Genomic DNA, 20,841 nt, shown 5'->3' on the forward strand with positions numbered 1-20,841 from the left:
GACCACTACAGTCCTGTGTGTAGACTGAGATACAGAGGACCACTACAGCCCTGTGTGTAGACTGAGATACAGAGCACCACTACAGCCCTGTGTGTAGACTGAGCTACAGAGGACCACTACAGCCCTGTGTGTAGACTGAGATACAGAGCACCACTACAGCCCTGTGTGTAGACTGAGATACAGAGCACCACTACAGCCCTGTGTGTAGACTGAGATACAGAGGACCACTACAGCCCTGTGTGTAGACTGAGATACAGAGGACCACTACAGTCCTGTGTGTAGACTGAGATACAGAGGACCACTACAGCCCTGTGTGTAGACTGAGATACAGAGGACCACTACAGCCCTGTGTGTAGACTGAGCTACAGAGCACCACTACAGTCCTGTGTGTAGACTGAGATACAGAGGACCACTACAGCCCTGTGTGTAGACTGAGCAACAGAGGACAACTACAGCACTGTGTGTAGACTGAGTTACAGAGCACCACTACAGCCCTGTGTGTAGACTGAGATACAGAGGACCACTACAGCCCTGTGTGTAGACTGAGATACAGAGGACCACTACAGCCCTGTGTGTAGACTGAGATACAGAGGACCACTACAGCCCTGTGTGTAGACTGAGCTACAGAGCACCACTACAGTCCTGTGTGTAGACTGAGATACAGAGGACCACTACAGCCCTGTGTGTAGACTGAGCAACAGAGGACCACTACAGCCCTGTGTGTAGACTGAGTTACAGAGCACAACTACAGCCCTGTGTGTAGACAGGACGACTACAGCCCTGTGTGTAGACTGAGCTACAGAGGACCACTACAGCCCTGTGTGTAGACTGAGCTACAGAGGACCACTACAGTCCTGTGTATAGACTGAGATACAGAGGACCACTACAGCCCTGTGTGTAGACTGAGATACAGAGGACCACTACAGCCCTGTGTGTAGACTGAGATATAGAGGACCACTACAGCCCTGTGTGTAGACTGAGCTACAGAGGACCACTACAGTCCTGTGTATAGACTGAGATACAGAGGACCACTACAGCCCTGTGTGTAGACTGAGATACAGAGGACCACTACAGCCCTGTGTGTAGACTGAGATACAGAGGACCACTACAGCCCTGTGTGTAGACTGAGCTACAGAGGACCACTACAGTCCTGTGTGTAGACTGAGATACAGAGGACCACTACAGTCCTGTGTGTAGACTGAGCTACAGAGGACCACTACAGCCCTGTGTGTAGACTGAGATACAGAGGACCACTACAGCCCTGTGTGTAGACAGGACCACTACAGTCCTGTGTGTAGACTGAGATACAGAGGACCACTACAGCCCTGTGTGTAGACTGAACTACAGCCCTGTGTGTAGACTGAGATACAGAGCACCACTACAGCCCTGTGTGTAGACTGAACTACAGCCCTGTGTGTAGACTGAGATACAGAGCACCACTACAGCCCTGTGTGTAGACTGAGCTACAGAGGACCACTACAGTCCTGTGTGTAGACTGAGATACAGAGGACCACTACAGCCCTGTGTGTAGACTGAGATACAGAGCACAACTACAGCCCTGTGTGTAGACTGAGCTACAGAGGACCACTACAGCCCTGTGTGTAGACTGAGATACAGAGCACCACTACAGCCCTGTGTGTAGACTGAGATACAGAGCACCACTACAGCCCTGTGTGTAGACTGAGATACAGAGGACCACTACAGCACTGTGTGTAGACTGAGATAGAGAGGACCACTACAGCCCTGTGTGTAGACTGAGCTACAGAGCACCACTACAGTCCTGTGTGTAGACTGAGATACAGAGGACCACTACAGCCCTGTGTGTAGACTGAGCTACAGAGGACCACTACAGCCCTGTGTGTAGACTGAGATACAGAAGACCACTACAGCCCTGTGTGTAGACTGAGATACAGAGGACCACTACAGCCCTGTGTGTAGACTGAGATACAGAGGACCACTACAGCCCTGTGTGTAGACTGAGCTACAGAGCACCACTACAGTCCTGTGTGTAGACTGAGATACAGAGGACCACTACAGCCCTGTGTGTAGACTGAGCAACAGAGGACCACTACAGCCCTGTGTGTAGACTGAGTTACAGAGCACCACTACAGCCCTGTGTGTAGACAGGACGACTACAGCCCTGTGTGTAGACTGAGCTACAGAGGACCACTACAGCCCTGTGTGTAGACTGAGCTACAGAGGACCACTACAGTCCTGTGTGTAGACTGAGCAACAGAGGACCACTACAGCCCTGTGTGTAGACTGAGCTACAGAGCACCACTACAGCCCTGTGTGTAGACTGAGCTACAGAGGACCACTACAGCCCTGTGTGTAGACTGAGCTACAGAGGACCACTACAGCCCTGTGTGTAGACTGAGCTACAGAGCACCACTACAGCCCTGTGTGTAGACTGAGCTACAGAGGACCACTACAGCCCTGTGTGTAGACTGAGCTACAGAGGACCACTACAGCCCTGTGTGTAGACTGAGCTACAGAGGACCACTACAGCCCTGTGTGTAGACTGAGCTACAGAGGACCACTACAGCCCTGTGTGTAGACTGAGCTACAGAGGACCACTACAGCCCTGTGTGTAGACTGAGCTACAGAGGACCACTACAGCCCTGTGTGTAGACTGAGCTACAGAGGACCACTACAGCCCTGTGTGTAGACTGAGCTACAGAGGACCACTACAGTCCTGTGTGTAGACTGAGCTACAGAGGACCACTACAGCCCTGTGTGTAGACTGAGCTACAGAGGACCACTACAGCCCTGTGTGTAGACTGAGATACAGAGGACCACTACAGCCCTGTGTGTAGACTGAGATACAGAGCACCACTACAGTCCTGTGTGTAGACAGGACCACTACAGCCCTGTGTGTAGACTGAGCTACAGAGGACCACTACAGCCCTGTGTGTAGACTGAGATACAGAGCACCACTACAGTCCTGTGTGTAGACTGAGCTACAGAGGACCACTACAGCCCTGTGTGTAGACTGAGATACAGAGGACCACTACAGTCCTGTGTGTAGACTGAGCTACAGAGGACCACTACAGCCCTGTGTATAGACTGAGATACAGAGCACCACTACAGCCCTGTGTGTAGACTGAGATACAGAGCACCACTACAGCCCTGTGTGTAGACTGAGATACAGAGCACCACTACAGTCCTGTGTGTAGACTGAGCTACAGAGCACCACTACAGCCCTGTGTGTAGACTGAGATACAGAGGACCACTACAGCCCTGTGTGTAGACTGAGCTACAGAGGACCACTACAGCCCTGTGTGTAGACTGAGATACAGAGCACCACTACAGCCCTGTGTGTAGACTGAGCTACAGAGGACCACTACAGTCCTGTGTGTAGACTGAGCTACAGAGTACCACTACAGTCCTGTGTGTAGACAGGACCACTACAGTCCTGTGTATAGACTGAGATACAGAGGACCACTACAGCCCTGTGTGTAGACTGAGCTACAGAGCACCACTACAGTCCTGTGTGTAGACTGAGCTACAGAGGACCACTACAGCCCTGTGTGTAGACAGGACCACTACAGTCCTGTGTGTAGACTGAGATACAGAGGACCACTACAGCCCTGTGTGTAGACTGAGATACAGAGGACCACTACAGCCCTGTGTGTAGACTGAGATACAGAGCACCACTACAGCCCTGTGTGTAGACTGAACTACAGCCCTGTGTGTAGACTGAGATACAGAGGACCACTACAGTCCTCTGTGTAGACTGAGATACAGAGGACCACTACAGCCCTGTGTGTAGACTGAGCTACAGAGGACCACTACAATCCTGTGTGTAGACAGGACCACTACAGTCCTGTGTGTAGACTGAGATACAGAGGACCACTACAGCCCTTTGTGTAGACTGAGCTACAGAGGACCACTACAGCCCTGTGTGTAGACAGGACCACTACAGTCCTGTGTGTAGACTGAGATACAGAGGACCACTACAGCCCTGTGTGTAGACTGAGCTACAGAGGACCACTACAGCCCTGTGTGTAGACAGGACCACTACAGCCCTGTGTGTAGACTGAGCAACAGAGGACCACTACAGCCCTGTGTGTAGACTGAGCTACAGAGGACCACTACAGCCCTGTGTGTAGACTGAGATACAGAGCACCACTACAGCCCTGTGTGTAGACTGAGCTACAGAGGACCACTACAGTCTTGTGTATAGACTGAGATACAGAGGACCACTACAGCCCTGTGTGTAGACTGAGATACAGAGGACAACTACAGCCCTGTGTGTAGACTGAGATACAGAGGACCACTACAGTCCTGTGTGTAGACTGAGCTACAGAGCACCACTACAGCCCTGTGTGTAGACTGAGATACAGAGGACCACTACAGCCCTGTGTGTAGACTGAGCTACAGAGGACCACTACAGCCCTGTGTGTAGACTGAGCTACAGAGCACCACTACAGCCCTGTGTGTAGACTGAGCAACAGAGGACCACTACAGCCCTGTGTGTAGACTGAGATACAGAGCACCACTACAGCCCTGTGTGTAAACTGAGCTACAGAGGACCACTACAGCCCTGTGTATAGACTGAGATACAGAGGACCACTACAGCCCTGTGTGTAGACTGAGCTACAGAGCACCACTACAGCCCTGTGTGTAGACTGAGATACAGAGGACCACTACAGTCCTGTGTGTAGACTGAGCAACAGAGGACCACTACAGCCCTGTGTGTAGACTGAGATACAGAGGACCACTACAGCCCTGTGTGTAGACTGAGCTACAGAGCACCACTACAGTCCTGTGTGTAGACTGAGATACAGAGGACCACTACAGCCCTGTGTGTAGACTGAGCAACAGAGGACCACTACAGCCCTGTGTGTAGACTGAGTTACAGAGCACCACTACAGCCCTGTGTGTAGACAGGACCACTACAGCCCTGTGTGTAGACTGAGCTACAGAGGACCACTACAGCCCTGTGTGTAGACTGAGCTACAGAGGACCACTACAGCCCTGTGTGTAGACTGAGCTACAGAGGACCACTACAGTCCTGTGTGTAGACTGAGCTACAGAGGACCACTACAGCCCTGTGTGTAGACTGAGCTACAGAGGACCACTACAGCCCTGTGTGTAGACTGAGATACAGAGGACCACTACAGTCCTGTGTGTAGACTGAGCTACAGAGGACCACTAGAGCCCTGTGTGTAGACTGAGCTACAGAGGACCACTACAGCCCTGTGTGTAGACTGAGCTACAGAGGACCACTACAGCCCTGTGTGTAGACTGAGCTACAGAGGACCACTACAGCCCTGTGTGTAGACTGAGCTACAGAGGACCACTACAGTCCTGTGTGTAGACTGAGCTACAGAGGACCACTACAGCCCTGTGTGTAGACTGAGATACAGAGGACCACTAGAGCCCTGTGTGTAGACTGAGATACAGAGCACCACTACAGTCCTGTGTGTAGACTGAGCTACAGAGGACCACTACAGCCCTGTGTGTAGACAGGACCACTACAGCCCTGTGTGTAGACTGAGATACAGAGGACCACTACAGCCCTGTGTGTAGACTGAGCTACAGAGCACCACTACAGTCCTGTGTGTAGACTGAGCTACAGAGGACCACTACAGCCCTGTGTGTAGACTGAGATACAGAGGACCACTACAGCCCTGTGTGTAGACTGAGATACAGAGCACCACTACAGCCCTGTGTGTAGACTGAGATACAGAGCACCACTACAGCCCTGTGTGTAGACTGAACTACAGCCCTGTGTGTAGACTGAGATACAGAGGACCACTACAGCCCTGTGTGTAGACTGAGATACAGAGGACCACTACAGTCCTGTGTGTAGACAGGACCACTACAGTCCTGTGTGTAGACTGAGATACAGAGGACCACTACAGCCCTGTGTGTAGACAGGACCACTACAGTCCTGTGTGTAGACTGAGATACAGAGGACCACTACAGCCCTGTGTGTAGACTGAGCTACAGAGGACCACTACAGCCCTGTGTGTAGACAGGACCACCACAGCCCTGTGTGTAGACTGAGCAACAGAGGACCACTACAGCCCTGTGTGTAGACTGAGCTACAGAGGACCACTACAGCCCTGTGTGTAGACTGAGCTACAGAGGACCACTACAGCCCTGTGTGTAGACTGAGATACAGAGCACCACTACAGCCCTGTGTGTAGACTGAGCTACAGAGGACCACTACAGTCCTGTGTATAGACTGAGATACAGAGGACCACTACAGCCCTGTGTGTAGACTGAGCTACAGAGGACCACTACAGCCCTGTGTGTAGACTGAGATACAGAGGACCACTACAGCCCTGTGTGTAGACAGGACCACTACAGTCCTGTGTGTAGACTGAGATACAGAGGACCACTACAGCCCTGTGTGTAGACTGAACTACAGCCCTGTGTGTAGACTGAGATACAGAGCACCACTACAGCCCTGTGTGTAGACTGAACTACAGCCCTGTGTGTAGACTGAACTACAGCCCTGTGTGTAGACTGAGATACAGAGGACCACTACAGCCCTGTGTGTAGACAGGACCACTACAGCCCTGTGTGTAGACTGAGCTACAGAGGACCACTACAGCCCTATGTGTAGACTGAGTTACAGAGGACCACTACAGCCCTGTGTGTAGACAGGACCACTACAGCCCTGTGTGTAGACTGAGCTACAGAGGACCACTACAGCCCTGTGTGTAGACTGAGCAACAGAGGACCACTACAGCCCTGTGTGTAGACTGAGCTACAGAGGACCACTACAGCCCTGTGTGTAGACTGAGATACAGAGCACCACTACAGTCCTGTGTGTAGACTGAGCAACAGAGGACCACTACAGCCCTGTGTGTAGACTGAACTACAGCCCTGTGTGTAGACTGAGATACAGAGGACCTCTACAGTCCCGTGTGTAGACTGAGATACAGAGGACCACTACAGCCCTGTGTGTAGACTGAGCTACAGAGGACCACTACAATCCTGTGTGTAGACAGGACCACTACAGTCCTGTGTGTAGACTGAGATACAGAGGACCACTACAGCCCTGTGTGTAGACTGAGCTACAGAGGACCACTACAGCCCTGTGTGTAGACAGGACCACTACAGTCCTGTGTGTAGACTGAGATACAGAGCACCACTACAGCCCTGTGTGTAGACTGAGCTACAGAGGACCACTACAGCCCTGTGTGTAGACAGGACCACTACAGCCCTGTGTGTAGACTGAGCAACAGAGGACCACTACAGCCCTGTGTGTAGACTGAGGAACAGAGGACCACTACAGTCCTGTGTGTAGACTGAGCTACAGAGCACCACTACAGCCCTGTGTGTAGACTGAGATACAGAGGACCACTACAGCCCTGTGTGTAGACTGAGCTACAGAGGACCACTACAGCCCTGTGTGTAGACTGAGCTACAGAGCACCACTACAGCCCTGTGTGTAGACTGAGCAACAGAGGACCACTACAGCCCTGTGTGTAGACTGAGATACAGAGCACCACTACAGCCCTGTGTGTAAACTGAGCTACAGAGGACCACTACAGCCCTGTGTGTAGACTGAGATACAGAGGACCACTACAGCCCTGTGTGTAGACTGAGATACAGAGGACCACTACAGTCCTGTGTGTAGACTGAGATACAGAGCACCACTACAGTCCTGTGTGTAGACTGAGATACAGAGCACCACTACAGTCCTGTGTGTAGACTGAGCTACAGAGCACCACTACAGCCCTGTGTGTAGACTGAGATACAGAGGACCACTACAGCCCTGTGTGTAGACTGAGCTACAGAGCACCACTACAGCCCTGTGTGTAGACTGAGATACAGAGGACCACTACAGCCCTGTGTGTAGACTGAGATACAGAGCACCACTACAGCCCTGTGTGTAGACTGAGATACAGAGCACCACTACAGCCCTGTGTGTAGACTGAACTACAGCCCTGTGTGTAGACTGAGATACAGAGGACCACTACAGCCCTGTGTGTAGACTGAGATACAGAGGACCACTACAGTCCTGTGTGTAGACAGGACCACTACAGTCCTGTGTGTAGACTGAGATACAGAGGACCACTACAGCCCTGTGTGTAGACAGGACCACTACAGTCCTGTGTGTAGACTGAGATACAGAGGACCACTACAGCCCTGTGTGTAGACTGAGCTACAGAGGACCACTACAGCCCTGTGTGTAGACAGGACCACCACAGCCCTGTGTGTAGACTGAGCAACAGAGGACCACTACAGCCCTGTGTGTAGACTGAGCTACAGAGGACCACTACAGCCCTGTGTGTAGACTGAGCTACAGAGGACCACTACAGCCCTGTGTGTAGACTGAGATACAGAGCACCACTACAGCCCTGTGTGTAGACTGAGCTACAGAGGACCACTACAGTCCTGTGTATAGACTGAGATACAGAGGACCACTACAGCCCTGTGTGTAGACTGAACTACAGCCCTGTGTGTAGACTGAGATACAGAGCACCACTACAGCCCTGTGTGTAGACTGAACTACAGCCCTGTGTGTAGACTGAACTACAGCCCTGTGTGTAGACTGAGATACAGAGGACCACTACAGCCCTGTGTGTAGACAGGACCACTACAGCCCTGTGTGTAGACTGAGCTACAGAGGACCACTACAGCCCTGTGTGTAGACTGAGTTACAGAGGACCACTACAGCCCTGTGTGTAGACAGGACCACTACAGCCCTGTGTGTAGACTGAGCTACAGAGGACCACTACAGCCCTGTGTGTAGACTGAGCAACAGAGGACCACTACAGCCCTGTGTGTAGACTGAGCTACAGAGGACCACTACAGCCCTGTGTGTAGACTGAGATACAGAGCACCACTACAGTCCTGTGTGTAGACTGAGCAACAGAGGACCACTACAGCCCTGTGTGTAGACTGAGATACAGAGCACCACTACAGCCCTGTGTGTAGACAGGACCACTACAGCCCTGTGTGTAGACTGAGCTACAGAGGACCACTACAGCCCTGTGTGTAGACAGGACCACTACAGCCCTGTGTGTAGACTGAGCTACAGAGGACCACTACAGCCCTGTGTGTAGACTGAGCTACAGAGGACCACTACAGCCCTGTGTGTAGACTGAGATACAGAGGACCACTACAGCCCTGTGTGTAGACTGAGCTACAGAGGACCACTACAGCCCTGTGTGTAGACTGAGCTACAGAGGACAACTACAGCCCTGTGTGTAGACTGAGCTACAGAGGACCACTACAGCCCTGTGTGTAGACTGAGCTACAGAGGACCTGATAGTTAACAGAACCGTGGCCTAGTGGCAACGCTCCCCAGAGGACCTGATAGTTAACAGAACCGTGGCCTAGTGGCAACGCTCCCCAGAGGACCTGATAGTTAACAGAACCGTGGCCTAGTGGTAACGCTCCCCACTCTCAACACACATGCCGCTCCCCACCGTCTCTCCATCGCTGTATCCCCGTCATGTGTTATCTGTCGAAATTGAGCTTAACATTTATGTAAAAAAATATATATATAAAATAAAAACAATAACAAAAAAAAAATATATGTTTATTATTTATGTTATGTTCCATACCTGACGTCTCTGAGGCTGGACACGATCTATAAAGGAGTCCGCCCCTTCACCTGTGTTCATCAGACCTGGCAGGGTGGCGTCCTTACGGAGCCCTGGCATCAATCAATCAACCAATGGATCAATACATTCCAATACATCAAACAAACCAAATCAATCAAACCAATTCATTATTAATCAAGCAAGCCATTCAATCAATCAATCAACAATAATAAAAAACACAGCAATACATCAACTAATCAATCAATCAATCAATCAACCTGTATCCTCTGGGATCTCTATGACTCTGTCACGTGCCTTCTGAAACTGATTCCTGACTCTGGGGAAACAGAGAATACCATCAAATTAAAATGAAGTCAAGTCCAATTTTTGTCAAAGTGCATTTATCACACAAGTTCTCAATATATTTTACAAAGGAAATCAATACATTTCAAAACGACGAATCCAATACAAGTTTTTGGAATAAAACTTTTTTGTATTCTATGTTTTGAACAAAAGCAAAGTATTTGTGTAACATCACCGTTGACCTCCACTACTGGAGCTAGATTCAATCCACAGCGCGGAGGAACCGCGTTCTAGAGGGATAGATATTTAAAATACATTTTCACGCATTCAAGTAGACTGGGGAAAAAGAGAAAATCTGATAGTGTTAACTAAAGGGGGGGGGGAACTTGAGAAAGTTGAGTGAAGTTCAATCTAGTGGTTCTCTGCACGGGCTGATATTTCTTCTGCCCGGCAGTACCGGGGGAGCTGCACGCCTGCACACGCAGTTTACAGGGACCATTGGTAGGAATCATGAGTTTTTACTGACCAAAGTAACAACACAGTGTGGTCAAAGACTTAGTAACTTAGTTGTATTCATGATCTAGTTACCTATAACCACAAATATAGTTACAGTATTTTTTTATTTTTTTTACATATTTATTAACTTATTTCTGGATACTTTCTAAACTACCCACAATGCACTATTTCTCAAAGTCATACGGACAATCTACTCTGCGTTAACTTTCACAAGCTGGCTAACGTTAGCCACTAGCCATGCAGACCGAATGTTGGCAGTGGTGAACTACAATCTGTCAATCACGAGCAGAGGTATGACGTAAACAACCAATCAGATTCCCCACACGTGGGGGCCGCATGATCTCCATGAAGTAGGCTACCAGAGTTTTTCAACCTTGTCTCAGTACTAGTGCGCTACAGTAGCTGACTCACTGTGCCGTTGTGAGAATTTCTATCTGCCTGGAGCCTTCCTCCAATCACCCTCTTAATGTTGACTCTTCTCCTCGTCTCCTCCTATACCCTGAACCCCCTCTGTCTTATTGTTGACTCTTCTCCTCGTCTCCTCCTATACCCTGAACCCCTCTGTCTTAATGTTGACTCTTCTCCTCGTCTCCTCCTATACCCCCTCTGTCTTATGGTTGACTCTTCTCCTCTTCTCCTCGTCTCCTCCTATACCCTGAACCCCTCTGTCTTAATGTTGACTCTTCTCCTCGTCTCCTCCTATACCCCCTCTGTCTTATGGTTGACTCTTCTCCTCTTCCCCTCGTCTCCTCCTATACCCTGAACCCCCCCTGTCTTATGGTTGACTCTTCTCCTCGTCTCCTCCTATACCCTGAACCCCCTCTGTCTTAATGTTGACTCTTCTCCTCGTCTCCTCCTATACCCTGAACCCCCTCTGTCTTAATGTTGACTCTTCTCCTCGTCTCCTCCTATACCCTGAACCTCTCTGTCTTAATGTTGACTCTTCTCCTCGTCTCCTCCTATACCTCCTCTGTCTTATGGTTGACTCTTCTCCTCTTCTCCTCGTCTCCTCCTATACCCTGAACCCCCTCTGTCTTAATGTTGACTCTCCTCGTCTCCTCCTATACCCTGAACCCCCTCTGTCTTAATGTTGACTCTTCTCCTCGTCTCCTCCTATACCCTGAACCCCCTCTGTCTTAATGTTGACTCTTCTCCTTGTCTCCTCCTATACCCCCTCTGTCTTAATGTTGACTATTCTCCTCGTCTCCTCCTCTACCCTGAAACCCCTCTGTCTTATTGTTGACTCTTCTCCTCGTCTCCTCCTATACCCTGAACCCCCTCTGTCTTATTGTTGACTCTTCTCCTCGTCTCCTCCTATACCCTGAACCCCCTCTGTCTTATTGTTGACTCTTCTCCTCGTCTCCTCCTATACCCTGAACCCCCTCTGTCTTAATGTTGACTCTTCTCCTCGTCTCCTCCTATACCCTGAACCCCCCCTGTCTTAATGTTGACTCTTCTCCTCGTCTCCTCCTATACCCTGAACCCCCTCTGTCTTAATGTTGACTCTTCTCCTCGTCTCCTCCTATACCCTGAACCCTGTCTTAATGTTGACTCTTCCCCTCGTCTCCTCCTATACCCTGAAACCCCTCTGTCTTATTGTTGACTCTCCTCGTCTCCTCCTATACCCTGAACCCCCTCTGTCTTAATGTTGACTCTTCTCCTCGTCTCCTCCTCTACCCTGAACCCCCTCTGTCTTATTGTTGACTCTTCTCCTCGTCTCCTCCTATACCCTGAACCCCCTCGGTCTTAATGTTGACTCTTCTCCTCGTCTCCTCCTATACCCTGAACCCCCTCGGTCTTAATGTTGACTCTTCTCCTCGTCTCCTCCTATACCCTGAACCCCCTCTGTCTTAATGTTGACTCTTCTCCTCCTATACCCTGAACCTCCCCTGTCTTAATGTTGACTCCTCTCCTCGTCTCCTCCTATACCCTGAACCCCCTCTGTCTTAATGTTGACTCTTCCCCTCGTCTCCTCCTATACCCTGAAACCCCTCTGTCTTAATGTTGACTCTCCTCATCTCCTCCTATACCCTGAACCCCCTCTGTCTTAATGTTGACTCTTCCCCTCGTCTCCTCCTATACACTGAAACCCCTCTGTCTTAATGTTAACTCTTCCCCGTCGTCTCCTGTGCTCAATGCGCCTCTGGAATATATCTACTGTAGATTTACCTTACTATATTGCTATTCGATTAGCTTACTCTCCCCTGGCAGGTGCCTCTGAAGCTTCTCTCTCCTTGGCCCTTCTTTGGTAGCTAACTCAGCCGTCAATCGGTAAGTCTCCGCTCTCTCTACTTTATATCTGCTGTCTTGTTGTTGTTGTTATGTTCTGTGGGTTCCTGTCTGTGCTAGACTAGTTAGTGTTGTTCTCTGGCTTACTTCTTAGTCATGTCGACCGTAGTGGTTGGCTAGCTGGGCTAGTTGGCTAAACTTACTAACTTTAGCTGGCTGGCTAAGATAACTGCATATACCGGTAGTTAACATTATTTGATAACTGGTTAGATGGTGTTATGTATTTCCAAAACATTGGTTTACTTTAATTGAGCTGTAAGCTAGGTGTTGATAGCAACTGGCTGACTCATGCAGAGCTAACCTAACGTTTGCAGGCTGGTAGGGCTAATGTTAGCAGGCTAGTTGGCTAGCAACCTTGTAAGCTGATTTGCAACAATAAATTCATAAAATATTTGCTTGTACGTTGTCAGAACATTTTATTGAAACCAGTAGTCATGAGTGCAAATGATTTGGTTTAATTTGAAGTTGTACATTTGAAGTTATTTCTATTGGAGTTTACATTATAGGGAATAGGCTGACTTTGCAGGACCTCCATATTACGCCACACCCCGCAAAGCCATTTTCCGGCATGACTTTGGCATTCTGATTGGTTTTGTGCAATAACTCGAAAAATAGAGACGTGAAGTGTACCTTTGGGACTTTTGACGTGTATACTAATGCAAATCCATAATGTTACAAGTGGTTACGTTTACGCTACCTACTCTTTAAATTTAAATTGTGCTACCATGACGATCTTCTACGCTACGGATTGAATTTAGACCCTAGTACGATGTATTCCAGTATATATACAGTGAGGGGGATAAGTATTTGATCCCCTGCTGATTTTGTACGTTTGCCCACTGACAAAGAAATGATCAGTCTGTACATTTTAATGGTAGGTTTATTTGAACAGAGAGAGACAGAATAACAACAAAAAAATCCAGAAAAACACATGTCAAAAATGTTATAAATTCATTTGCATTTTAATGAGGGAAATAAGTATTTGACCCCTCTGCTAAACATGACTTAGTACTTGGTGGCAAAACCCTTGTTGGCAATCCCAGAGGTCAGACGTTTCTTGTAGTTGGCCACCAGGTTTGCACACATCTCAGGAGGGATTTTGTCCCACTCCTCTTTGCAGATCTTCTCCAAGTCATTAAGGTTTCGACGCTGACGTTTGGCAACTGGAACCTTCAGCTCCCTCCACAGATTTTCTATGGGATTAAGGTCTGGAGACTGGCTAGGCCACTCCAGGACCTTAATGTGCTTCTTCTTGAGCCACTCCTTTGTTGCCTTGGCCGTGTGTTTTGGGTCATTGTCATGCTGGAATACCCATCCACGACCCATTTTCAATGCCCTGGCTGCGGGAAGGAGGTTCTCACCCAAGAGTTGACGGTACATGGCCCCGTCCATCGTCCCTTTGATGCTGTGAAGTTGTCCTGTCCCCTTAGCAGAAAAACACCCCCAAAGCATAATGTTTCCACCGACATGTTTGACGGTGGGGATGGTGTTCTTGGGGTCATAGGCAGCATTCCTCCTCCTCCAAACACGGCGAGTTGAGTTGATGCCAAAGAGCTCCATTTTGGTCTCATCTGACCACAACACTTTCACCCAGTTGTCCTCTGAATCATTCAGATGTTCATTGGCAAACTTCAGACGGGGATGTATATGTGCTTTCTTGAGCAAGGGGACCTTGCGGGCGCTGCAGGATTTCAGTCCTTCACGGCGTAGTGTGTTACCTATTGTTTTCTTGGTGACTATGGTCCCAGCTGCCTTGAGATCATTGACAAGATCCTCCCATGTAGTTCTGGGCTGATTCCTCACCGTTCTCATGATCATTGCAATGCCACGAGGTGAGATCTTGCATGGAGCCCCAGGCAGAGGGAGATTGACAGTTCTTTTGTGTTTCTTCCATTTGCGAACAATCACACCAACTGTTGTCACCTTCTCACCAAGCTGCTTGGCGATGGTCTTGTAGCCCATTCCAGCCTTGTGTAGGTCTACAATAATCTTGTCCCTGACATCCTTGGAGAGCTCTTTGGTCTTAGCCATGATGGAGAGTTTGGAATCTGATTGATTGATTGCTTCTGTGGACAGGTGTCTTTTTATACAGGTAAGAAACTGAGATTAGGAGACAGAAATCTTTCTGATTGAGAGGGGGTCAAATACTTATTTCCCTCATTAAAATGCAAATCAATTTATAACATTTTTGACATGCGTTTTTCTGGATTTTTTTGTTGTCATTCTGTCTCTCACTGTTCAAATAAACCTACCATTAAAATGATAGACTGGTCATTTCTTTGTCAGTGGGCAAACGTACAAAATCAGCAGAGGATCAAATACTTTTTTCCCTCACTGTATATATATATATATATCCATTCCCTCACTGTATATATATATATATATATATATATATCCATTCCCTCACTGTATATATATATATATATATATATCCATTCCCTCACTGTGTATATATATATCCATTCCCTCACTGTATATATATATATATCCATTCCCTCACTGTATATACATATATGTATATACATTCCCTCACTGTATATATATATATATATATATATATATATATATCCATTCCCTCACTGTGTATATATATCCATTCACTCACTGTATATATATATATCCATTCCCTCACTGTATATATATATCCATTCCCTCACTGTATATATATATATATATATCCATTCCCTCACTGTATATACATATATATGTATATCCATTCCCTCACTGTATATATATATATATATATATATATATATATATATATCCATTCCCTCACTGTGTATATATATCCATTCCCTCACTGTATATATATATCCATTCCCTCACTGTATATATATATATCCATTCCCTCACTGTATATATATATATATATATATATATCCATTCCCTCACTGTATATATATATCCATTCCCGCACTGTGTATATATATATATCCATTCCCTCACTGTGTATATATATATATATATATATATCCATTCCCTCACTGTATATTTATATATATATATATCCATTCCCTCACTGTATATATATATATCCATTCCCTCACTGTGTATATACATATCCATTCCCTCACTGTATATATATATATATATAAATCCATTCCCTCACTGTATATATATATCCATTCACTCACTGTGTTTATATATATCCACTACCTCACTGTGTATATATATATATATCCATTCCCTCACTGTATGTATATATATATCCATTCCCTCACTGTATATATATATATATATATATATATATATATATATCCATTCCCTCACTGTATATATATATATATATATCCATTCCCTCACTGTATATATATATATATATATCCATTCCCTCACTGTATATATATATATATATATATCCATTCCCTCACTGTATATATATATATATCCAGTCCCTCACTGTGTATATATATATATATATATATATATATATATATATATATATATATATATATATATATATCCATTCCCTCACTGTATATATATATATATATATATATATATATATATATATATATATATATATATATCCATTCCCTCACTGTGTATATACATATATATCCATTCCCTCACTGTATATATATATATATCCATTCCCTCACTGTATATATATATCCATTCCCTCACTGTGTATATATATATATCCATTCCCTGACTGTGTATATATATATATATATATATCCATTCCCTCACTGTATATATATATATATATCCATTCCCTCACTGTATATATATATATCCATTCCCTCACTGTGTATATATATATCCATTCCCTCACTGTGTATATATATATATCCATTCCCTCACTGTATATATATATATATCCAATCCCTCACTGTATACATATATATATCCATTCCCTCACTGTATATATATATATCCATTCCCTCATTTTATATATATATATATATATCCATTCCCTCACTGTATATATATATATATCTATTCCCTCACTGTATATATATATATCCATTCTCTCACTGTATATATATATATCCAGTCCCTCACTGTGTATATATATATATCCAATCCCTCACTGTTTATATATATATATATCCTTTCCCTCACTGTATATATATATATATATCCATTCCCTCACTGTATATATATCCATTCCCTCACTCTGTATATATATATATATATATATATATCCATTCCCTCACTGTATATATATATATATCCATTCCCTCACTGTATATATCTATCCATTCCCTCACTGTATATATATATATATATATATATCCATTCCCTCACTGTGTATATATATATCCATTCTCTCACTGTATATATATATATCCATTCCCTCACTGTATATATATATATATATATATATATATATATATATATCCATTCACTCACTGTGTATATATATATCCCTTCCCTCACTGTGTATATATATATATCCATTCCCTCACTGTATATATATATCCATTCCCTCACTGTGTATATATATATCCATTCCCTCAGAGACTCATCCCTACCTTTCATTCTCCTCCAGGGCCCTCTGCGCCTCCTCTCCCAGCCTGGACACCTCGTTCCCAGCTTCCTCCAGATCCTCGGCCCCTACGAGGGCCAGAACACTCAGCGGAGCCAGCTCAGACTGACCACGGAGAGGAGGAGGGATACAATACTCAATGAAGATTAGTACAATATAGTGCACTGCTGGTTTCCTATTCCACCGGATAATTAATCACACCCACTTGGTGTCCCAGGTCTAAATGAGTCCCTGATTAGAGGTGAATCACCCACCTGGTGTCCCAGGTCTAAATCAGTCCCTGATTAGAGGGGAATCACCCACCTGGTGTCCCAGGTCTAATTCAGTCCCTGATTAGAGGGGGATCACCCACCTGGTGTCCCAGGTCTAAATCAGTCCCTGATTAGAGGTGAATCACCCACCTGGTGTCCCAGGTCTAAATCAGTCCCTGATTAGAGTGGAATCACCCACCTGGTGTCCCAGGTCTAAATCAGTCCCTGATTAGAGGTGAATCACCCACCTGGTGTCCCAGGTCTAAATCAGTCCCTGATTAGAGTGGAATCACCCACCTGGTGTCCCAGGTCTAAATCAGTCCCCGATAAGAGGGGAGGAATGACAAAAAGCAGTGGAACTGGTTTCGGGGTCCAGATTTGAATTTGAGGTAAATAAGGGTTACAGTAGTCAATCAAAAGCTCAATTGGTGTCAGTACAGACCTCCATATGCAGTGAAAACACAATAATTGAGTAAGATTTCCATATAATTAGGATACAAATAAACTTTTAAATAAAATCTGAATGTGTTTGTAATATTTACCAAGTCCTGGAGAGATGTCTGGGAGTCCAGAATAGAGTTGAGGTACAGATCATAGTCTGTCTGGAAAGCAGAAGGGAGAAATACAGATTGAAAAATAACAATAACAATAACAACAACAACAAAATAATAACAATAACAATAATAACAATAATAACCATAATAATAACAATAACAATAACAATAGTAGTAATAATAGTAACAATAATAATAATAATAATAATAATAGCAATAGTAATAATAATAACAATAATAATAACAACAACAACAACAAAATAATAACAATAACAATAATAACAATAATAACAATAACAATAACAATAGTAATAATAATAATAATAACAATAGTAACAATAATAATAATAATAACAATAATAATAACAATCGCAATAATAATAATAACAATAGTAACAATAATAATAATAATAGCAATAGTAATAATAATAACAATAATAATAACAATAATAGCAATAATAATAATAATAATAACAATGGTAACAATAATAATAACAATAATAATAATAACAATAATAATAACAATAACAATAATATTAACAACAATAATAATAACAATAACAACAATAATAATAATAACACAAATAATAATTTTGGATTGGATTTTTAGAGCACCTTTCTACCAACTGAAGTACTCAAAGTGCTTTACATGGGAAGAGGGAAACTATCCTCTAATTCACAGGACTGTCAGTCTCTCAGACTCCCAGTCCCTATCCTCTAATTCAGGAGACTGTCAGTCTCTCAGGCTCCCAGTCCCTATCCTCTAATTCAGGAGACTGTCAGTCTCTCAGGCTCCCAGTCCCTATCCTCTAATTCAGGAGACTGTCAGTCTCTCAGGCTCCCAGTCCCTATCCTCTAATTCAGGAGACTGTCAGTCTCTCAGGCTCCCAGTCCCTATCCTCTAATTCACGGGACTGTCAGTCTCTCAGGCTCCCAGTCCCTATCCTCTAATTCAGGAGACTGTCAGTCTCTCAGGCTCCCAGTCCCTATCCTCTAATTCAGGAGACTGTCAGTCTCTCAGGCTCCCAGTCCCTATCCTCTAATTCAGGAGACTGTCAGTCTCTCAGGCTCCCAGTCCCTATCCTCTAATTCAGGGGACTGTCAGTGTCTCAGGCTCCCAGTCCCTATCCTCTAATTCAGGAGACTGTCAGTCTCTCAGGCTCCCAGTCCCTATCCTCTAATTCAGGAGACTGTCAGTCTCTCAGGCTCCCAGTCCCTATCCTCTAATTCATCCCATCCCATAAGCTTACCATGTGCTGCTGCTGAGTGGAGGGAGAGAGGAGAGGGAGAGAGGTAAGGGAGAGGGAGAGGTAAGGGAGAGAGGTAAGGGAGAGGAGGAGAGGGAGAGAGGTAAGGGAGAGGAGGAGAGGGAGAGAGGTAAGGGAGAGGAGGAGAGGAGAGGGAAAGGAGGAGAGGGAGAGAGGTAAGGGAGAGGAGAGGGAGAGAGGTGAGGGAGAGGAGGAGAGGGAGAAAGGTGAGGGAGAGGAGGAGAGGGAGAGAGGTAAGGGAGAGGAGGAGAGGGGGAGAGGTAAGGGAGAGGAGAGGGAGAGAGGTAAGGGAGAGGAGGAGAGGGAGAGAGGTAAGTGAGAGGTGGAGAGGAAATGGAACAACCTTGATTTCCCTGAGGATGTCTCTGAATACTGGCGAGCCTTCACAGACGTCGTTGAAGACGTCACTGAAAACCCCCAGGCGGTCTCTACTGGGACAGCTCTGGTCTGACAGCCTCCTCAGCTCCTGGAGAAGGAGACACACACCATATTGTACGGTAATAACTGAGTCAAAGCTGCACCTGTGTGAAGTGAAGTGGAAGATGGGGAGAAATGCTATCTGGAGTGTTATGTTGAACTGAACAACCCTAGGGGACTGAAGAATACTGTTGACCTGAACACCTCTAGGGGACTGAAGAATACTGTTGACCTGAACACCTCTAGGGGACTGAAGAATACTGTTGACCTGAACACCTCTAGGGGACTGAAGAATACTGGTGAACTCAACACCTCTAGGGGACTGAAGAATACTGTTGAACTGAACACCTCTAGGGGACTGAAGAATACTGTTGACCTGAACACCTCTAGGGGACTGAAGAATACTGTTGACCTGAACACCTCTAGGGGACTGAAGAATACTGTTGACCTGAACACCTCTAGGGGACTGAAGAATACTGTTGACCTGAACACCTCTAGGGGACTGAAGAATACTGGTGAACTCAACACCTCTAGGGGACTGAAGAATACTGTTGACCTGAACACCTCTAGGGGACTGAAGAATACTGGTGACCTGAACACCTCTAGGGGACTGAAGAATACTGTTGAACTGAACACCTCTAGGGGACTGAAGAATACTGTTGAACTCAACACCTCTAGGGGACTGAAGAATACTGGTGAACTCAACGCCTCTAGGGGACTGAAGAATACTGTTGACCTGAACACCTCTAGGGGACTGAAGAATACTGTTGAACTGAACACCTCTAGGGGACTGAAGAATACTGGTGAACTGAACACCTCTAGGGGACTGAAGAATACTGTTGAACTGAACACCTCTAGGGGACTGAAGAATACTGGTGAACTCAACACCTCTAGGGGACTGAAGAATACTGGTGAACTCAACACCTCTAGGGGACTGAAGAATACTGGTGAACTCAACACCTCTAGGGGACTGAAGAATACTGTTGAACTCAACACCTCTAGGGGACTGAAGAATACTGTTGAACTCAACACCTCTAGGGGACTGAAGAATACTGGTGAACTGAACACCTCTAGGGGACTGAAGAATACTGGTGACCTGAACACCTCTAGGGGACTGAAGAATACTGGTGACCTGAACACCTCTAGGGGACTGAAGAATACTGTTGACCTGAACACCTCTAGGGGACTGAAGAATACTGGTGACCTGAACACCTCTAGGGGACTGAAGAATAC

At 45.9% G+C, this 20,841-nt stretch overlaps 1 protein-coding gene across 2 annotated transcripts in view; it reads right to left on the reverse strand.

Annotated features, from left to right (window-relative positions):
• Positions 1-20,841, reverse strand: part of LOC129812575 (uncharacterized protein C6orf118-like) — a 102,410-nt gene that overhangs the window by 70,978 nt on the left and 10,591 nt on the right. For both annotated transcript variants that reach the window (XM_055864372.1, XM_055864285.1), the window contains exons 5-9: positions 19,535-19,657; positions 17,912-17,971; positions 17,105-17,223; positions 9,794-9,852; positions 9,537-9,628 (exon numbers count right to left, since the gene is read on the reverse strand). In XM_055864372.1, coding sequence (XP_055720347.1) covers positions 9,537-9,628; positions 9,794-9,852; positions 17,105-17,223; positions 17,912-17,971; positions 19,535-19,657 — 453 coding nt within the window. The remainder of the gene's footprint in view (positions 1-9,536; positions 9,629-9,793; positions 9,853-17,104; positions 17,224-17,911; positions 17,972-19,534; positions 19,658-20,841) is intronic.

This window comes from Salvelinus fontinalis, chromosome 1, assembly GCF_029448725.1.
Source record: "Salvelinus fontinalis isolate EN_2023a chromosome 1, ASM2944872v1, whole genome shotgun sequence".
Lineage (NCBI taxonomy): Eukaryota > Metazoa > Chordata > Actinopteri > Salmoniformes > Salmonidae > Salvelinus > Salvelinus fontinalis.